General features: G+C 39.8%; 1 protein-coding gene across 1 annotated transcript in view; it reads right to left on the bottom strand.

Annotated features, from left to right (window-relative positions):
- The window catches only part of SLC7A11 (solute carrier family 7 member 11), a 271394-nt gene that overhangs the window by 127245 nt on the left and 121273 nt on the right, over positions 1–22876 (bottom strand). Inside the window, exon 6 of the mRNA XM_075615257.1 lies at positions 16451–16495. Within this exon, the coding sequence (XP_075471372.1) occupies positions 16451–16495 (45 nt within the window). The remainder of the gene's footprint in view (positions 1–16450; positions 16496–22876) is intronic.

The following is a 22876-nucleotide window of genomic DNA, read 5'->3' as shown; positions in this document are numbered from 1 at the left end:
CTGGCAGCTATAAGAAACCCTGCAGCCAATCCGGTGTTGAGATTCTCTAAGATTTTGTGCGCCAAGACAGCAGCGGCAAATTTGAAATCCCCAAAAGATACTCTTGGAGAAATAGATGCGAGCGGGCTTCAGAAATTTCAAGCCCCATTTTTGGGGGCTAAATTCTCAGAATAGAACGTAGCGGTCGCGGCTGGGATTGCAAGCCGAAAAGTGTACCAGGACGTTTGGTGCTATCTCCCGGTCAAGGGATTTTGTGTCTCTGGAGCGGATACAGCGGTAGTGTCAGGAACTTCATGCTGATTTGAGTTCCAGGACACTTCGGGCTGAGTCAACTACAGTACAAACTTTGTTTTATGGACTCTAGAAGCTACGGAAGTTTAATGTTTCCCCCAGGCCCCCAGTAAGTGTGTCTTTCTCTTGTATTTTGTAATCCACTGTGTGTACGTCTGTTTTAATGGAATAAATGATAATTTGTTTTATCATTTGGTTTTTCTCAATGATATGATCCAGGTATAAAGGTGTAAATGCCTGGTCTCCTGCGATCTCACGCCCCCATGAGAGATGCGCCCCCCAGTTTGCGCACCCCTGACCTACGGTATTCATGGGAATTTAAATACAGTTATTTAAATCACCATTACTGCTGCAATGAAGTTATTTTTGCTTCAGTTACGAGTACAAAAATAATATGCAATGCAAACTGATTTGAAAACTGATTATTTTTAAATTTAGCGCATAAAATGTGTAAATTCTGCAAGATACAAATGTATCATTAAATTAACTAGCCTTTGGATATGACTTTTCCAGGCTTATGAAATCACTTAGCCTAAAAGGATAAGACCCACAAGTCACTCAGAGACAGATTACTGAGTGGCAGTATGGATCGTGTCATGTGGTGGTGTGGGCAGACCATGTAGTATGACAGATACTACATGGGTGTATTTACTGAAAATCCCTAGTAAAATTAGTATTTTTGGAAATTCAGTCCAACTTCCATAGCATGTTCTAACGTATCTTCTATATTCGTTATTTTAAATAAACTATAGCATTTATTATATTAACTTGTGACATGTTACATGTTATAAATGTGGTAAATTAACACTACACACATATATAGATACTATATGTATTTACAATGGTTACTTTAAACAAACATCCTCATTTCACATGACATCCCATCTAAACCATGAGTATGTTTCTTGATCTTAGGTTATAGCATTGTACACTTAAGTAAATATACTGTATATGAAAATTTGGGAGTTCCAGTGTGGAACCGCCCTCCCAGTTCCAGACATTCTCCCCAGATCAACAATTGGTTCTCACCCACTTAACAATCGTGGGTCACATTACACCTGTTAGGGGGTGTAACAGGGGAGTTATCCCTGTTCAGGTAATGTGCCTCTAATCCAGCAGTGTGGTGGTTAACTGCTGGTAGTCAATTAACAAACACAACCTGCCTGATTAGATTGCTTAGAAAAGCCTGTCTTTTGAGACAGGAAGTGAGACTCCATAGCTCACACCTGAGCTGAACTTGGAGACAGAGCAGAGATTGTCCCTTACTCTCACAACTTGTGAAACTGACAGGGGGACAGACGACTTGAGTCTACTGTATCAGAAGAGGCTGCTTGCAAGACACAGAGGAAACTTCTAAACCTGAATGCTGACAAATCCTGAAGAAAAGGTAGCAACCAGGAAAAGAGAAGATTTTCCCTCCAAACCACAAGGAACAGATAAGACTTTCATTTATAAGACTTTTTTTTATATCTGTTCATTTCATGCTATATGTTTGGGGCTGGGAGACATGCTTATCTAAAGGGAGTGGTGGATTGCATAGTATTTCACTAGAAATACTCCCAAGTGAATAGAAGCTTTGTTTACCCCTTGTTTGTATGGTTTCCTGATGTTAAGGAAACAGGCGCAATAAAAGCCTTATTTAATTTCACTATAACCAGTCTCCCTTGCATACCTCTGTGAGCGTCCGCCTACATTTGGTGTCCGAAGTGGGACGAGAGGTTGTTCTTGAAGTTAAGGAACCCGGAGTTTGGCTGTGAATTTTTTTTTATGCTTTTTGCCTACAAACAGTCTGAGCAACATAAACAAAAAAACCTCATGCAGCATAGACCAGAGTTAAAGTGATACACACCCAGGCAGGAAACTAACACTGCACTGAAACTTACAAAACCACAGATGGACTCTTTTCCCCAATCCATAGAGGAGAGAGAGAGAGAGAGACTGCTGAAGCAGGTAAACCTTATTTGCCTATCACAATAAAGTGTAATATGGTCATTGAAATAGGGGGTTTGCCTTCCAGCCATAGTCAGGGTTCAAGAAATGAGTTAGCCGTTAAAAGGGATAGGCGTTTGTTGTTTTCAAATGTTTAGCTGAAGCAGTGAATAAAGATGGTTGTCCACGAGCGGTACTGATTCTGCAAGTAAAGGCTGCCACACCGCATAGGACTACCAGTTGTGAATGGAGTATATGCAGAAAAATGTGAAAATTGATGCAAGACTGTGCTGAAGCAGGGGAATTTTCAGTAAACAAGTGCTGAGGGTAAAATTGCCTACTATAAAAAAGGAATTGCTGAACTGTGTAAAAGGTATCCCAAAGTGTGAAGAGTGAATGTCATAATACCCAAAGTTGAGACTGAACTCAAGCAGAAAATCACATTATTTGGCTGAAGCAGAGAGATTGCACCTGGCAAGTAAATGGTGTAAAGCAAACAGAAGTTTTTACCTAGCAACTACACATCCAGCATACCTAATGAGAGATTTACCTAGCAAGTAAATGGTGTAAAGCAAATAGACGTTTTTACCTAGCAACTGCACATCCTGTATATCTGATGAGAGAAAATGCGTGCACAGCACTGCTGATATTGTACAACTTATCCAAGAAATAAAAAGTCTACAGAGATGCCTGTGAGAGCTACGACCTCTACAAGCAAAATATGCCCACCTGTAGGACTACCACAATTGGGGATTCTAGCAAATACAGTGGCAACAGCTGCAATAGCGCCTCCTGAGGTCAGGAAGAAAACTACACCTGAGAGCCCCAAAATGGAGGACAAGATGCAGCGTTCCTGTAATGAACCCTAGCCCATGGAAGAGTGGCCCTTCCAGTCCAATAAGGAGGAAGACATCTCTTACAGGGAACCCAAACCGAGTCACATCCACAAAACACCCCAAGAATGGTGGGGGTGCCTGAACTCGGCACGAACAGAAAAGACCGCTCTCTATGATGTTGAATATGGTCGACAAGAGAAAGAGCGGGAGCAGCAGATCACCCAATATTTCTGTCAGCTAAAGCAACTGCAAGAAAAGCCTGGCGTATATAATGAAGCTGCTAAAGTATCAAATAAAGAAGGAGACCCCAGTAATCCTGATGGGACGGAGTCATCCAAAACAAAAAAGCGGAAAAAGAAAAGCGGTTCTTCACTTACCGTGGAAGGAACAGACACATCTGCAGATCCTTGGGAGGAAAAGGGGGATGAGTTGCCCTACAGCCTAGAGAAAATGGAGAATTCGTCCCGCGGTTAACCGAATATCCAGAGGGCCCAAAGCAGAAGTCATGTACCCCAAAGAAATGTCTGTCCAGTGCCAACAGTGAGGAACCCTCAACCAACCATGCCAGGGAAGTGGAGCCGCAACCAGTGAGTGACGATCCCTTGACCAGCCCTGAAGATGCCCTGAAAAATGCCAGGCATGACTGTGATATGCTCCGTGAACAATTGAAACAAAAGAAAGATGGTTACATAGAGCTACAGAAAAATAACGTGAGGCTACAAAAAGATGTGCTCACAATTTACTCTTTAGCCAGGACAGAATTGGACGATCTCAAGACTGAGCTAGATACTGCAAATGCTACTATTTCCGCCACGGATGAAAAGCAGCGCCAATCTGATAAAATGATGGCTACGCTAAAGCGGAAGTATGAGGAGGCACTGATGCAGATGACAGTCTTCCAGCAAGAGGTTCACACTCTTCGCATAGAGCTGAATGCCTCACAACAGGAGGTCAACAGTGTCCGGACAGAGGTGGACGTATCTCAGAAAGAGGTTCAGACACTCCGCAGAGCACTGGATGCCTCACAGCATGAGACCAACAGCTGCCGCACAGACCTGGAAGTTTCCAGAAAGGAACTACACAGTCTCACTGAGGAGCTGGACATTTCTAAAGAAACGATTGTCAATCTTAATTCAGATCTCCAAGTCTCTCAGAAGGAGCTTCAGACCCTCCACCTAGAGAAGGAAGTCTCACGCCAGGAGACTGTCATTCTCAAAGCAGATGTGCGTAAATGGAAGGAGGACTGCAAGGAGGCCCTGAATAGTACAGAGACTGAAAAAGGAGAAAATTTAAGATTACAAAGAAAAAACTTAAAACTCAAAGAAGAAAATTTTCATTTGACAAACGACGTCAAGGGAAAAAATGAAAAGCTGCACGAGCTTAAAGAAATAAATAGACTTTTGGAAGGTGAAAAATTTGAAGCAGAGCACCGACTGCAGAACCAACTGCAAGGTCTGCATACGCACCTCGAGAAGGCCGAGGAGAAGCAGAGAACTCTGCAGGAAGACAATCTGCAGGCTGTTGAAGAAATTCAAGTGCTGCAGGAACATCTGATTACCCAGTATGTCCCCGCAAAGCAGTATGAGAAACTGAAGGCTACCCTGAGCATCACCAAAGCATTGCTAGAGGCCAAGCTTAGAACCCAGGTGACCCGGCACAAAAGGGAGCACAAGAAGGTCCAGAAACTAAAACAAGTAACTGTGGCCCGACCAAACAAATTCATAGTGCTTCACAATGCAATAAAAATGTGGAAGCAAGCTCAGAGAAAGACTATACTTAGAAAAAGTCCTCCTCAAGCGACTGAGGAGTGCTGATCTCAAGCACCTCCGGGAGGAGACACGAATAAACTGGAGAAAGGGCTCCAATCCCAGCAGGACTGAGGGTTCTCTTCCTCCATCCACTCTCATTCAAGTCACACAGATATCTAGAATGAGAGTGGAAGGATGGGCTTTGGCCGTGTCAAGCCCGAGCTTCCCACAAACAGGAGAGGTATGTAACAGGGGATTATCCCTGTTCAGGTAATGTGCCTCTAATCCAGCAGTGTGGTGGTTAACTGCTTGTAGTCAATTAACAAACATAACCTGCCTGATTAGATTGCTTAGAAAAGCCTGTCTTTTGAGACAGGAAGTGAGACTCCTTAGCTCACACCTGAGCTGAACTTGGAGACAGAGCAGAGATTGTCCCTTACTCTCACAACTTGTGAGACTGACAGGGGGACAGATGTCTTGAGTCTACTGTACCAGAAGAGGCTGCTTGCAAGACACAGAGGAAACTTCTAAACCTGAATGCTGACAAATCCTGAAGAAAAGGTAGCAACCAGGAAAAGAGAAGATATTCCCTCCAAACCACAAGGAACAGATAAGACTTTCAATTATAAGTATCGGATTTGCACTACTATATATTGCTATTTATAGTCAAAATATTAGGCATACATATCAATTGGTTTACATTAATTCTATGCTCTTAAAGAAACTTTATAGCAATTTAGTTGTTAAAGAGCACAAATTTTACCAGCCATTGGAAAACTTGTTGCGGGGTGGAGTCGTGGCCAGTGACTATGTAGCGTCATGTGCTGTGGCAAGATGGGGTTCGATCAAGACATCTGTTTAGTAAATCTTCCCCATATGTCACATATCTGTCTGTTTCTCCCTGCCTGTGTAATACAAACTTGTCATCCTTCAGTAGCGATACGAATAAAGTCTATGAACCTGAATTGTAGGCTTTTAAAGGGTAAAAAGAAGGTAAAAATGCTCACGATGTCAAGTGTGATTAAGAAGTTGCAATGAAAGTTTCCCTAGGAAGGGCACATGCATACTGTGAGCAGATGTTACATATTAAGTATCCAAACTAGGGTCTTCAAAAGGTTAGGTCCCCTAATGTGCGCAGGTGCTTCCTATGAAGTATTCATTAAAGATATTATCACAATTAACAATCAATTACAGTAATGGAAATTCATTCTGTAATGGTTCAAAAGTACTTGAATCCTGCAATTTTATATTAGGAAACGACATGAATTTTATTTATGCAGCTGTTCAATGACCTAAAGCACTAATCCCGCCCATATTGTGTACTAATTTGTTTGTTTACAGAATTTGAACTGTGAGGTCCTCTCTAGAGCTGAATCATGTTATTTGTATCCCTATACTCACATAGTTACATAGTAGATGAGGTGGAAAAAGACATACGTTTATCATGTTAAACCTATGCTAAATTTAGACGACAGATACTTTATCCTATATTTGTATTTACAGTATTTTGCTCAAGAGGATGGCAAAAACAAAACCCCCCAGTGAAATATAAATCAATGCTGTCTCATAAGGGGAAATTGTAATATCTTCCCGACTCAAAATAATAGTCATATTTCTCCCTGGATCAGCATCCTTCTCATTTTTACTGATTGTATATATCCTTGTATATCTTTCCTTTCTAAAAAGATGTCCAACATTTTTTTCCTTAACGATATCTATTGCATCTGCCATCACAGTCTCTATGGGTACTAAATTCCACATTTGAACTGCTCTTACTGTAAAGAACCTTTACCTTTGTTGCTGGTGAAATGTCCTTTCCTCTAACCTTAAGGTATGACCCAGTGTCGTTAAAAAAAAAAAAAAAACACTACATGTTCTGCTCCTTTAAAGGATATACTGTATAATGAAAATGTAAAACATACAGCAAATCCAAAACACTTGATCTTATACCATTGATAGCGTCCTGTATGCTCCTTGCCCTTGGAATAAATAGTGCTTTGAAATCTCCTTGTATTATCCCCCAATATATTTGTATATAGTTATTATATCCCCTCTTAGATGCCTCTTTTCTAATATAAACAAATCTAATTTAGCTACCTCTCCTCATCAATCATATTATCCATTCCCTTTATTAATGTAGTGGCTCTTCTCTGCATTTTTTCTAGTGCTACTGTATAATGTATTTTCAATTGAGTGCTGCCCAAAACGGTACTCTATATGCAAGGTTTGGTCTTACTAATGCTTTATAAAGGGGCAAAATGATGTTTACTTCTATTTCATCCATTCCCTGTTTAATCAAGATAAGATATTATTTGACTTTGAAGCTACTGCATGACTTTGGGCACTATTACTAGGCCTGCTGTCTACAAGCCCTCCTAAAGCCTCCATCTAGGTTTCTCCTACTTTATCCACATTTCATTTGTAAATTGCTAGTTTATTCTTGTTTCCCAAATGTATAACCTTACCTTTATCTGTATTAAACCACATCTGCCATTTACCTGCCCAAGTTTCCAGTCTATCTAAGCAGGTCGGGATGGAATGTTTGCAGGGCTCGGTGCAGGGACATGTGTGGGGCCTGGCTCTTACCTTCTCTGGCAGAATATCTTTCTGGCGGCATCTCCCATTGCATAGTCCAGACATCATGCGTCCACGACGTCTAATGGTGTTGCATTGCCAGGACAACAGGATGTCATGTGATGTCACGACACCATGAGGTTTCACATTGTCATGGCAACATGACGCCACATGGTGTCATGACATCACGTGATGTCCATTATTATGGCAATGTGACAGCATTGGATATCGCGGAGCCATGATGATGGGACCATGCAGGAAGACATGCCGGGAGATGCCCACGGAAAAGGTAAGAGCTACAGAGGCCCAGCGTTCTCCCCAAAGCAATCAGTTTAATTGTTGTGGGGGAGATCATGGGGCCTAGGGAACCGTGGGGCTCGATGTGGTGATGGCACCGACAGCACCCCCATCATTACGGCCCTGTATGCAAGTCCTTCTGGAGAGAAAATTCCTCCTGCTTTGATTCTACTACCTTACACAATTTAGTATCATCAGCAAAGATGGAGACTTTGCACTCTATGCCAACCTCAATGTCATTAATAAAAAAGTTAACAAGTAGGGGTCCCAGTACCGATTCTTGAGGTATTCCACTCACAATTTTAGCCCAACCTGAAAAAGTTCAATTTACGACAGTTCTCTCTTGTCTATCCTTCAACCAGTTTTCGATCTAGCTGCAAGTATTTTTACCTAGTCCAATTTGCTTTATTTTGTACACTAACCTCTTGTATGGAACCGTATCAAAATCCTTTAAAAATCTAAGTAGACTACAGTATATCAACTGCATTATCCTGGTCTAAATTCCTACCGTACTTACCTCCTCAAACAAACTAATACGGTTAGTTTGGCACAACCTACCCTTCATAAATCCAAAGCAACTATTTGTTTTCTATTAGGTATTCCTGAATATTATCCCATATTAAACCTTCAAGTAATTCCCCACTATTGATGTTAGGCTTACAGGTCTGTACAGTAATTCCTCGGTTCTGGGCTAGCTCCCTTTTAAAATATACAGTAGGCACCACATCTGCTTTACGTCAATCTTCTGGAACTGAGCCTGTGGAAATGGAGTCCGTGAATATTAAATGTAATGGTTTGGCTATAACTGAATTTAGCTCCTTAAGAAATCTTTGATATAGCTCAACCCCGTTACAACGCGAATCCGCTTATAACGCGAATTCGCTTATAACGCGATGCAAGTGTGGCTCCCAATTTTCGTATTTATGAATACTTTACAACATGATTATTGTTATCTTAAATACTTTATTGTACAATGCATACAATTGTACATTATTTCTAACGTGATCCACTTATAACGCGATGTAATTCTTTGGACCCCAAGCATATCGTTATAAGGGGGTTGAGCTGTATATGCCATAGGGGCCAGTGTCTTAAATACTTTCATTTTATCAAGCCACCAACGAACTTCTCCCTCAGTTAACCAATTGTTCGTTAATATAGAGGTTGTGATTTCTTCCTGCGGCACTATTATTGGAATAGATTCTTCCCTGGTAAATACAGAGGCAAAGAATTTGTTTAATACCTCTGCTTTTTACTTACCTCCAATAATTTGCCTGCCCGTCTCACACTGAAAGAATCCAATATTTTATTTTCTAATTGTTTTTGTTATTTAGGTACTTAAATAACTTTATGTTCTTTAAGTAGTACGGTAAAGGGGATTGCTGCTTTAAAATAGTCCAGCTCTTAAAGAAGGTACTACTTAGACTAAAACATTACATGCTACGTACAAATCTAAACGGCCTACAGAAGTAGTAAGCCTAACTGTCTTCGGTGCAGCACCAAAGGATTACCGCTTGTGTAGGGGTCCCATCAGAAGTATAGACCACCCGCATCTCAATCGCACCACTGACTTTCTCTTGTTCATCCATGGTGCCAGAGACAGCAAGTCTTGCTACATGTGTAGTTAGAGCAGGTATTGTGGAGGATGTTTTATGGTTCCAGTAGTATGGCTACAATGGTTTAGTAAGTACAGCTGTAATATAACATGTTCCTTACTGAACTCATATTTATGTAGCAAAGTCATTCTTCTGATGAACCATGTATTTTCAAAAGACTTTGTGGTCCCACCTTTTTCTCATTATGATTCTCTGTTGTAAACTTTAATGAAGTGAGTTAAGGCACTGTCATTATAATATCATGAGATATTAAGTATTTTAATCAATTTGGTGCTTCAGGGGCTAATGTAGCTACAGTTTGATTTTAAAAATACAATATATTGGGTTTATGACAGGTCGACGATACATTTCCAGGGACTGTGCAGATCAACAAAGCGGACTCAATTAGGGGTGGGGTGGGGGGCTATCACTGATGGCCCACTAAAAGTGACATAAGTATTGTGAGCCTTAAAAGAAACTATCATTCCTGAGACCTTTCCTGTGCCTCCTAGAAAGGGGGTGACAAACAGGTAACATCTTAGTTGGGAAAATGTATTAAAAATAAGACAATCCAATGGGAGTCAGACTTAGGTGAAGTTTTAGAGGAAGAGGACTTGAATGAAATATTCCAGTTAGCCGCTAAGAGTTCAATTTGTACCACATTAAAGAATGCATATATAGTTATGATTAGGTGTTATCTCACCCCAGTTAAGCTTTCTAAATGTATCCCTTGACATTCTCCAATGTGTCCAAAAAACAGCGGAGGAGAGGCAGATTTGATGCATATGCTGTGGTCTTGTCCTCAAGTTGCATCCCTCTGGAGGGAAATTAAGAATTGGCTACAGAGTATTTTGGGCCTTGCTATACCTATGAATCCTTGGTTATTCCTTCTAAATAGATCAGTGCAAGGTTTGTCCAGATCCGAAAGTAAACTGGTTGCCCATTTTGCAACTGCAATGAGATGCGAGATTGCAGCACTATGGAAACAAAAAGATATCCCACAAATTTACAAAATTCGTAATAGAATTTGGTTTGTCTGTCAAATGGAGAAATTGGCAAGCTTTTTCAATGATACCGGTTCTAAATATCAGGAAGGTTGGTAACCACGGTTAGCTCAATCAGATATTCCGGAAGTGAGAATGACCACAATTTTGCTATGATTGATGTCGATGCGTTCTCCTCTGATGTACAATCCAAGGCTGGCTAAAAGAGGGCTATATCTGAAGTCTTTAAAAGATTAGAGAAGACCGGGACTGTGCGGAGTCAATAAAGGTTGGACCAATCAAGCAGAAGAAAGTAATCAGGTCCTCTCCCCCCTCCCCCCTTTCACAGATGTGTCCCCACTGATTTTTTTTAATCCCAGAATTTGCAATGTAATTATGTGTATCTACTGTATACTATGTTGAATTACTGTATAATAAAATTTAAATTACAAAAAAAATAAGACAATCCAATAATAACCTCAATTTTAAAGAACAACGTTCAGATATTTGTAATCGTGGCAAAAAGCAAATCAAACCGTACCACACACTACATAGGTAAGATCTGCCAAGGACATATACGCATTTGTCCCTCAAATTTAGGAACAAGACAGTGATAATTATTCTCATTATGTCCGTCATAATCGCCTGAATCTATTGATATGACTGAAGTACAGTATTAGAGAAAGCAAATTATGAGTGAATTTAAATATTGAGGCAAAATTTTTGAGGGCTAGTGCCCTCTCTGGGGGAAAACCTATGACATATATGTTAAAATACTGTATATGGTTTTTCTGTTTTATGTTTATCCTGTTATTTTAAGAAATTATCCTGCATTTACAGTAATTGTATGTTCTTATATTTATCTTTTTCTATAATCTAAAGTACTGTATTTTTATATAGATACATATTAAAACATTCTTTAAAAAATAATGCTTTGGGCCTCTGAATGAACTGTTGCACGCTCTGGAGAAAGTAGTTACATTTTCAGGCACATTTTGCGACAACAGATTTTTGTGTGTTAAGTGCATAGTTTTTCTATAATAAACAAGGATGCAGGTCACATACTGTATGCAGGTCACGTGCTCACAGGTGTGCCATATGTGACAGACACTGATTCTGTAAAACAATGGCACTGAGTGTAAAGCAGGGGAGCCTAGTTCAATTCCCTGTTTCAACTCCTTGTGATGTTTGGCAAGTCACGTTATCTCCCTGTGCCAGAACCATAGATTGTAAACTCACCTCGACAGGGAATGTACAAATTCCTATGTGCTGGGTACTATACTGTAATTGTGAAGCTCTTTAATTCCCATTGGGAGAAAAGCTTTGTGGCATTGTATGAACTTTGTTTGGTGCACTGTTTATGTTTGTGCATCTTTGTTGATATGACATTAATAATTTTGTCATACCTGTAGATCATGAGCTGTTATTGTGGTGAACAGAGAATATAAGCCTGATTTAACAAGAACATCTGCAAGCAGCATTTATGAGAAATATTTTATTAGTCCTGTAAAGTAAGTGCACCTTTGGATTTGTGTTCAATAAAAAGCAAAACTGTTCATTTGCCATAACCCCTTTCCCAGTGCAATTCTTGCAGGACTTTATTACATCTTACAACTTCAATAAGATTTCTTAGATACTACTATAAAATTGTTCTTAGCCTCAATTCAATCTCTTAGTACATCTTTCCCTTAGTCTTAAGACATACTAGACAAGCAGATAATAGGGTTTACTTCAAACATGGTAAAATAATTTCTTGTAAATTGTGGACCCATACACAGTACATGTCTTACATGGATTCCCTAATCCCATTCCACTTTAACAGATATCAATGAGTGTGCTGGACTCCGATATCCTGCTCCTGTGATTCTATGTGGAGTTACAAATGAGACACATTTTTAGGTTTCCTCTCTCTGCAGTCGTGAAGAGCAAACATTGAGGTCACTTGTTCATGCATTAGCTTGAGGTGTTGTCTAAAGTAAAAACTATATAAGATTTATCAGGGGAAATATGTGCAATGTAAAAACCGAACAAAACCAGAGGGAGCTTTTTATTAAGGTCTAGAGGTGCCATACATTTTCTAACAACATGTATTGCTTCATTCACCACAATCCATTACAAGGCAATATGCCTATGGTTCGATTTTAATTAAAAAAGTATTATTTTTGACTACATTACTGTATTCCTCTCAGAGCTCTATTTCCTTCTTTATTTGTGACCTGTAATACAGTCAACATTTTTTCTGCAGTGCATTTCCCTTTGTATTGTGGCTGCTGCTAGAAAGAAACCTCACAGTATGTACTGTAATTCAATGAAAAAATTGATTTGGGAATGTTATCTCCTGTTTTATGATAGTGCCTGTTAATAATGTAGAGACGAGTTCATACCTCTTGGCACTGTCTGCAATTTATAATTTATATATGCAGTAGCATTGTTATTTTTATTAATGAACATATAAACCCTGCTGAAATGAATCTAAGAACATTTATTTTTCAGTAGATGAATGTACATGAGTTAGATTTCAGAGACGTCCTCTTTTCCAGCAATAATGTATTTTTCTTTCAATACTAGTATGTCATTTAAATGGACACTGTCACATCATTAGAGATTGCTGTTATTGTGCACGGGGGAATGAAAGCAAATGTGAAATGAATGGTTAGTGGAAGAACAGAAGAGCAAATGAAAGCAGCAATTCCTTTCACAGTGCACATCCAGCTAGGTTAAGATTATAATGCTGTCGCATTCCCAAACATAAGCTTCTTCAGTCTTCCCAAAAATAATGATAAGGATGTGGGAATCATTGATCATTTTTATTGTAATGCAGCTTTACTGATTTCTATGGCAATCCATGACAGCCTAATAACCTATTCTACCCCAGGAATCCTATCTTTCAAGTTTCTGTATTTTAGGAATAGAGAACAGTTGAGAGATGCCAAAAATAAGATTCATGGGAGTCAAATCTGCAGATTTAAAGACTACAAAGAAAAAGGAATTTCGTTTTTAATTGAGTTGGGTGCCGTCAGCCCTTCGATGCCAGAGGAGTTTGCAACGTATAAAATAACAATTTGTTGCCATCCCCTCTATCAATTAAGTGTTTAAGAGATACAGGCTATGGGGCCTATTCTAGTAACTCTGAATTGTGACAAATCGCTTCTAAACAACTCACATTTTTTTCTCGCCACTTCAAAGCAGGTGAGGGAGGAATTGTGAGTTCCCTCCAAGGCCAGAAATAGGGTGTGGTGGTGGTGGTGGTGTGTAGACGGTGGAGGGATTGGGGGAGGGGGACTTCTTAACCGAGAAAAAGAAAAAGAGAGAGAGAAAGAGAGCGAGAAAGAGAGCGAGAAAAAGAGAGAGCGAGAGAGAGAGAGAGAGGCAGAGAGACAGAGAGAGAGAGAGACAGAGAGAGACAGAGAGAGACAGAGAGAACCAAGGAAAGAGATATATATATATATATATATATAGAGAGAGAGAGAGACAGAGAGAGAGAGAGAGAGACAGAGAGAGAGAGAGACAGAGAGACAGAGAGACAGAGAGACAGAGAGACAGAGAGACAGAGAGACAGAGAGACAGAGAGACAGAGAGACAGAGAGACAGAGAGACAGAGAGACAGAGAGACAGAGAGACAGAGAGACAGAGAGACAGAGAAAGAGAGACATTAGTATTGTTGCTTTAAAAGTAGACCATTTCCACTTTCTGGTTGCCAGTTCATTGTTACTTGTGCAAAAACATGAGCTTAGACACCTCAGATACCTGAGAGTTATGCGACAGTGGAGTTTCCCAGCACCTGGGTTAATTTAATGTTAGAGCTTCTGCCCTGAATGACAGGGTTGTGGGTTCAAATCCATTTGGGTCTGACACTGTACCTACTTCATCACAAGGGTATTTAAACTGATTGGTCTTAAGGATATATTTTAGGATGTGCGACTCAGTTAATTGACATTTGCATATCTCCCACGGTGCCTCAGGTATTTTCCTTTTTCAGCAGAGGCATTTGAGGGGCATATTTAGAACTGGAGATACTATTAGGTTATGTTTCATATTGTGAGTTCTGAACAGACCAAAACATGCAATTTGCCGATGACAAATTTGGAGCTACCATACTGGAATAAGCCCCTATGAGTCAGCTAAAGAAGGTTGTGGCACACATTAGGGACAAAGTTTAGATGATGTGTTTTGCTAGGAGCATATTGGAAAAGAGTACTATAAATTAGGATAGTAAGAGAGACAGGAAAGGAGCACAAAAAATGAGAAAAAAAGTGTATTGCATTCTGGGCATAATCAATATGTGATCCTAAATGTCTATTGTTATGATCACTAAAGTCTATTCTCCCTGAGCTTTGTTTGATTCAAACAATACTCATTTATTTTGTGAAGGTTTTTTTTTTCTGACAACATGTTCTGCATTCTCATTATGTGAAACTGATATTAAAGGGAACACAATAACATTGTGCTGCTCAGAAGAAATAATGATACGCTTTCATCTCTACAACATTTTCCTAACAATTGTAATGTATTTTGCTGTTCATTTCTTTCTGAATGGCCGTGTTACTTCTAATTGTCCTTGTTGAGGGGGAAAAAAAAGTGTGCAGTCAATGCACTTGAAAAGAATGCAGGCAGATTGTTCAGCATGTTAGCAGCTGGAAGAAACATAGTAAAAAGCATCTGTCTGTTTAAGCAATTAATTTAAAAACGACAATAGCGACAGAGTAAAACTGCTGCAAACAATTCAGTGATTAGTGAACCATCACAATCTTACAGTAAGATTACATAAACATGTTTCTCATGAGTTGGTGAGCAAAGAAGAGGCGTAAACCTTAATTTACATGTGCAAAAATGATATGCATGATAAGGGTATTTATCAAGCATCATTATGCCTATTTGTTCTGGTGTTGATCATTATGTGCAGGTGCTGGAAGTGGTAACAGTGAAAATAAGTTTAGTATTGTGATTTTCTAAGTAAATAAAGTTAAAGTTTGTAGCTGTACAGCACTTATGCTATAACATTTAATGCATAAAATATGCAGTTCCACTCAAAAACAACTTTCAGCTAAACTCATTACTTGAAAATGGGGTATAAAGTACAAGTCTCATATTATTTAAAATAAAAAAATTAAAGTCTCAAAATGTAGGGACCTACAGTATAAAGAAATCTGTTTTAAGAATTGTCCGTCAATGTAACATTAATACACACTTGTTGCACACAATAATCTTTTAGAAGCAAAAATCTGTAAAGTAAATCTGCTATCAAAGTTTTGAAACATATTTTACCGTAGATCAAAGATACATAATAGAAATATCGGAATAGAATGTAAAGCAGGTTGATAGAGCAAACTCCAATTCCTCAGTGGGATACAATTTCATAAAATTGATTCACATTACACATGTACCTCATTACCTGATGCTAGGATCGTCTTCTCTCTTCAGATAAAACAAACAGATTCAAACTGCTCAGATATAGCCAAATAAAGAGTCAGCCTCCTCAGGTAGTCTCCAAAAATCTATTCTGCAACATCAATTTTTTAATCTCTAATCCCAAATTAAATCTTTGACTGGAGTTTATTCAGTTATGTTATCTGACACTATTGGGAACCTTATTCAGTGCAATTTGTTTCCCAAACCATACATTAAAACAATGTTTTTCGACCAGGGTTCTGATGAACCCTTGAGTTCCGAGGGCATTCCGAAACGGTTTAGTGCAATTTGCTTGTCAGAGACCTACCTTGCAGCAACCTGCAAGTTAGGCCCAACCAGAAGTTGTGCCCAGTTTCCTGTATCAGCTTCCTTGGTGAGCCCTATTGCATCACCTGCTGGGCACTGACAGGATGTTGTGAGTAAAAACGGGGGGAGGTGTTGGGAGTAAAAATAGGCGAGGGTGTTCTGAGTTAAAACTAGAGTGAAGGGGGGGGTGTCTTGTGAATAAAACAGGGGGGGGGAGAGGGGAGGTTATGAGTGAGTAAAAACTGGGGGAGAGAGTTGGATTTCCGTAGAATTTCACATTATAATTATAGGGTTCCTTAACCGAAAAAAAAGGTTGAAAATCACTGCACGCAACAGTCATTTAAGAAAATACTGTAGCCTTTAAGAAATAAGTGTGAAGATTTCTTTGCATAGTCTATTTCTACCATGAAAGATGGACATAAAAAAAATAAAGAATTTAAACAAGATACAGAAGCACTAAGCTTCAAAACATATCTACTTACTTTTCAGGATTTTCAACTTCTTCAGTAACAAAATTGAGGTAAAACCTGTAAGTGGATATGAAGGCATTAGTGCTCTGCAAAATGTGCTAGTTTTTCTAGCCTGAAATAAATACACCAGATATACATTTTCTTGGGGTGGGAAATAAATAAATCTACGAGCGAATAATTAAGCCCATTTGTGAAGATAACTTCTTTGTGAGATTTTTGAGGATTGATTGGAGGAAAAATTATTGATCACTGACCCCATAAAATAATGAAACATATTATGTTTTGCTTCTAGTATCTTCACCTTTCTCCCTTATACCTATCTCAACAACCTCTGACATGCCCAGGGCAGCATAATTGTTGAGACACAACTCAGTCAGAACTCCCACATATTTGCTGTGTTTCTTTATGCAGTTTGTGTTCATAACATGAACCAGAGGAACAGAAACCCTCAAAGATTTCCATGAGGCACAGAACATGTCCAATCCGTCTATAAAATGTGAAATGGACTATTCAACAGCGAAAGATTAGATACTGGCATGCTAAAATAAGGTAAAAGACTAACATCAGTATACGGGAAACTCATAAAGCTCCTGCAGCTACTTCCACAGCAGACGTTTTCCTCTAGGACAAACAAAGAAATCTATAATACACAGCCAGGCCCTAAAATATAATCACATTTGTCCTAACCAGAGAAGAAGAGAAAGACACCATACTGTAAGACACTGATAGACTCTTTACTATCAAGAGCTACAACCAATGTTAGAGTAAAATGAACAAAAGCTGAATTAGGACTGAGCAAAGATGTGGAATTTCTTTAATATTACATTGTGCTCATTTGCATGTCATTACCCAGAATCCCTAGCGGCAGTGGAAGCATTGTATGTTAAGAGATAATAGTGAAAAGTAGGTTTGCAGATCGATCTAAGATGTGAATATGCTCACAAGTGATATTTTTATTTGCTGCTCACTGTACGGTGCAGGGTTTTTGTCATTTATTTTGCCCACAATAACTTATATAATGTGTGGTTTAATGACCCCATCTCTAATCTTCCTTCTCCATGTTAAATGTAACATATACAGATGCAATGCAATATACACAATCATGCAATGGCATTCTAGTCTGACAACTGTCTTATGCACAGTTAATTTAAAACAATGTCCACCTCCCTCGCTGGTGGGTTATATATTTCCCGCTGCAATACACCAGTCTGAGTAAATAATGTGTAATATCTGTAGTTGCTTAATTTTACCTGTGTCACACAACACTGAATGTATAAAAAAAACTGTTAAATGATTCCTTGACTGTTCTTCTTGTATATGTTTTTCCAACAAAATGTAAAGAACGTTCAGTGCTTGCTGAAATAAATACACGTGATAATAACATTTTTTTTTATAAATAAATAAATCTAGGACCTAATAATAATGCCCATTTTCTAAGATAACTTATCTGTGAGATTTTTATACCCCATGCCTGATGAAGATGGAAGGTTAGCTCCCCAAAGGGTGTCAATGTAAAACATGTTTAGTCCATTAAAAAGGCACCACAAATAACAGATATGTTGATACGTTTCCTTCTATAGATACAAATCACCTTTTATCCTTTATATATTTGCTAACACACTGAAGCACTGTAGATTTAAAAGGGAATAATACAATCATTCAAATCTACCAGCCATTTACATACAATCCATTTATTACTCCTCCGCTGCTGTAAAGGACACATGTTGGTAACCATTGACCACTCTCTAACTACAGAATTTTGAAAATAAATAATTGATCTCTTAGACTGCAAGAAAAACAAGCCACCATACTATCCCAGCAACACAGAGCAGTGTGAAAAAGTTATAAAGATGCTTTTTGTGTGGAAAGTTTGCATCATATATTAGCAGGAGTAAATGGTACTCTACATGGACCACTCACAAGCCCTTTGTTGAACAGAGAAGACCCACAAGCCACAAGCTGAAGAGCCCAGTACAGAGCAAAATAATGTAATCTAAAATAAATAATTAATGTCATAACTAATTAATCAATCTATTTTAAAGAATCAATTATCACAAGAGGTTTATATGTGTATAACTTATTTAATTTGAGTACATTGCCCCCCTTGAGCATGTACTGCTTGTCTCTCTTTTTTTTTTTTTAAACAAACGTTTTTGTTTTGTTAAATAAATATGATATTCTTAATATCATGCTTCTGGGGTTACCATAGTAACCATTAGACTACAAAGAGCTCTGTGAAAAACTTCACTTTAACCTCCTGCACACCTAAAATTCTAAACTCGTATATCTCCTAAATGAATCATCAGGTTATTCAAAATAAAAACAGCTCTGGAAAGGGTAAGAAAAGATCTCTCTAAGTACTGTAAGTAAAATACAAAAAAATATGTTGATCAGCCCAGACGGTAGTTATAATATGAACCAGCAACGATTTATGTTTAAATAAAATAATAGAGAATGGACATACAGTAGGGCTATAAGTGCTACTACATAAGACACTTTGCATGCTGGGAAGAAACCTGTGACAGTGAGGGGATACCCAGGACAATAATAAAGGTATTATGCCCGGCTGGTTGCCCCTGATCCATATTGGGGAATTGTCAAGTGCCAATTCTGCAACCCAATGATGGCAGAAATACTGTAATCATAATAAAATATATGTGTGGATCAGAACATCTCCCACCAGGTATAAGGGGGTGAGAGTAATGTCATTTCTAAGTTTAAAGTGTATAAATGTAGTAGTGACTTCATGTGAATAGGTGAAAAGTAAAAAAGTTATACTGAGCTCAACGATTTGTGATATAATGTGTAAAATATCAATAAAGGTGATTTCTAAGTGATCAGTTTAAACATCAATATAGTGATTATCTTAACCAAAATAAAGTGATGTGATAAAAACAAATCAATAATATTAATTAAACCTGTTCCACTCAGGTTAAGTGATGATGAGGTAAATGCTGCTGTTCTCATGGGATGGCTCCACAAACCAGAACTAGAACAAAAAACAAAAAGAGAGAGAACAGCGCAAGACCTCATAGTGTAGTAAATAAATAATTTATGTTTGGCTCATTTAGCAGATAAGTATTGCACGTACATCAAACAGATAGATATTAGGCATGACATGTTATGGACATGTTACCACAACAGCTAGCAGCAGGGGATCACTTCCAATTCGGCTGGGCTGGAAGATGAATAGATTCCTGTCTCCCCCTGGATGTTCCTGGGTCTCACTCCTCCCAGTTAATGATCGTCGCACCAAACAGGGAACCGCAATGCCGCCAACACGAGACGAGATCTACTAAACGTTGGTACTGTGTGCCTTACTTCCCAGTGTGCACTGATGACATCACTCGGGGTGTCCCATCTCGGAATGGGGGGCCTCAGTGCTGCCGATGTGTGGTGTAGCTTACTCCACGCTGATACTCTGTATCCAGCCTCCCGGTGCGCACTAGAGACGTCACTCGGGGCGTCCATCTCTTAGGGGTTGGATCACTGTAACAACCACAGACTACGCTGTTCTCTCTTTTTGTTTTTTTTACTTCATGTGAATGCATAAAGGAAAAATTAATTTAAAGTCCGGCACATGGCAGTATTGAAAGCGGCTTTTTGCTAACTTTGGCTAGGAAGCTCCTAGATCGCTGAGATTTGCTGTGAGCGCTGTACGGGTAAAACCATGAAAAGTCATATAGCTCGATTTTTATAAATTCATATGAAAATTGATGAATGAAAGTGCCCCTATTTTAATTGTTCCAACATATTAGGCACATAGGGATTTTCATTTGAAACCCCAGAGACAGAGGAAACACTTAATTTATAATCATTGCAGCTCATCTCCAAGTGGCCCATTATACTGTAAGTGGCAGGACTACTGAAAAACTGAAGTTCAAAAGAAGTTAAGAAGTGGACACCCCTAACTGGCCCTTATTCCTGCATTTGAACTACGCTGGAAAGGAAGATATAATCTATACCAGACTGCATCATTACTGCTGAGATGCTGCCTTTACCATTTATATTTGCTGTGACTTCACTTCTTCTCAAATTATGCACTTCTTTTTACCAGCCTTAGTATGTCTCTAACTCTATTCATATATCTCCATCACTCCTTCCTTCACTACTTCTCTGTTCACATGAACTCCTTTCTTACCTGCGTCCTCTGACACCACACAGCTATATCCCCAGCACTAAAAAACACCCCTACAAATCATCCTCACACATCTTTCTATCCATGCTTATCCTCCTTGCTTCTGGGGATATCTCTCCCAATCCTGGTCCCTGCCTTATTCCTACATGTGCTCATCCTCGCCTGCCAATTGCAACCTCTACTCCTTCTGGTGTCAATCCCTCCAACCTCATTCCCATCCCCTGCCACCCTCCCTCCTCTCTCCCTTTCTCCTGTGCCCTTTGGAATGCTCGCTCCCTTTCTAACAAGTGCCTCTCTGTACATTACTTTTTTCTCTCTCACTCTCTGCTCCTATTTGCTATAACTGAGACCTGGCTCACCCAGTCTGACTCTGCTCTGGAAACTGCCCTCTCTTATGGTAGCCTTTCTTTCTCCCACACTCCGCACCCTGATGGCAGGGGTGGAGGCGTGGGGCTCCTGCTCTCCTCTCTCTGCCGTTACCGAACCCTTCTTATTCCTCCATATCTTGCTTTTCCCTCCTTTGACACTCACACTGTCCAGATCTTCTCTCCTCTCCCTGTCCATGTAGCGGTCATCTATCGCCCACCTACCTCTACTCATCCCCCTTCTGTTTTTCTCTCTCACTTTGAATCCTGGCTTTCTTTCTTTCTCTACTCAGACTCCCTTGTTCTTCTCCTTGGGGACTTCAATTGCCACATTGATGACCCCTCTCTCCATTGGGCTTTCCGCTTTCTCTCTCTAACCTCTTCTTTTGGCCTTCAACAGTGGACTGCAGCCAGCACCCACAAGGATGGCCACTACTTAGACCTGGTTTTCACTAAAAACTTCTCTCTCTCCGATTTCTCCATTTCCCCTTTTCCTCTCTCTGACCATCACCTCATCTAATTCTCTCTATGTTGCGTCTCCCCTTCTCCACCTCCATCTACCCCCCGGTTCTGCAGAAAACTGCGCTCTATTCACTTACCTGACTTTGAGTCTACTTTACGCTCCTCCCTCTCCTCTCTCAGCTCTGCTACAGACCCTGACAACCTGGTCAGGAACTACAACTCTGCCTCGTCCTCCTCTATTGATCTACATGCCCCCCTTTCTCTCTGCCGCCCTCGCCCTTCTAACCCTAGACCCTGGCTAAATTCCCACATGCGCATGCTGCGTTCCGCCACTCATTCCTCTGAACGCCTCTGGAGGAAATCTCATACTCACGCAGACTTCCTTCACTACAAATTTATGCTATCCTGTTTCAACTCTGCCCTCTCGCAAGCTAAACAAGCCTACTTTTATTCACTAATCAACATGCACAAGTCTAACCCATGCCGACTGTTCTCTGTCTCTGATACTCTACTCAAACCACCCTCAGCTGCCTCTCCTTCCTCCATCTCCGCTCAGGACTTTGCTGACTATTTTAAGGAAAAGGTGGAATCCATACATCAGAACATCCCCTCTGTTTCTTCCTCCCATCCTACACCTCTTCCTAACTCTCCTCCTGCCTTCCTTGACTCTTTTTCCACTGTCTCAGAGGAGGATGTGTCGCTGTTGATCGCCTCTTCTCCCTCTACCACTTGCTCTCTTTATCTCATTCCCTCCCATCTCCTAAAACCTCTTGTCCTACTATAATCCCTACGCTCACACACATTTTTAACTCCTCCCTCTGCTCTGGAATCTTTCCATCCTCCTTCAAACATGCAACAGTTATACCATTACTCAAAAACAGCAAGCTTGACCCTACCTGTCTTTCTAACTATCGACCTGTCTCCCTCCTGCCTTTTTCCTCTAAACTCCTTGATTGTCTTGTATTCTCTCGCTTGCTCCATTTTCTCAAAACCTATTCTCTCCTAGACCCTCTACAATCTTGCTTTCACACTGCTCACTCCACGGAAACAGCCCTCACTAAAATAACTGACGACCTCCATGCTGCCAAAGACAGAGGTCATTACACTCTGCTAATATTACTCGACCTCTCTGCAGCATTTGACACGTGGACCACCCTCTTCTCCTTCACATTCTCCATACTCTTGGTATTCAGAACAAAGCTCTATCCTGGATCTCATCCTACCTCTCCCATCGTACTTTCAGTGTCTCTTCTGCTAACACCTCCTCCTCCTCTATTGATCTGTCTGTGGGTGTACCCAAAGGCTCTGTCCTGGGACCTCTTCTCTTTTCTCTGTACACACACTCTCTAGGTGACCTAATAACTTATTTTGGGTTTAAATATCACCTCTATGCTGACGACACACAAATGTACTTTTCAACACCCGACCTTACACCTGCTGTACAAACCAAAGTTTCTGAATTTCTCTCTGCTA

Source organism: Ascaphus truei, chromosome 1, assembly GCF_040206685.1.
Source record: "Ascaphus truei isolate aAscTru1 chromosome 1, aAscTru1.hap1, whole genome shotgun sequence".
NCBI lineage: Eukaryota > Metazoa > Chordata > Amphibia > Anura > Ascaphidae > Ascaphus > Ascaphus truei.
The sequence above is the reverse complement of the archived record's forward strand: the minus strand, read 5'-3'. Positions and strand labels throughout refer to the sequence as shown.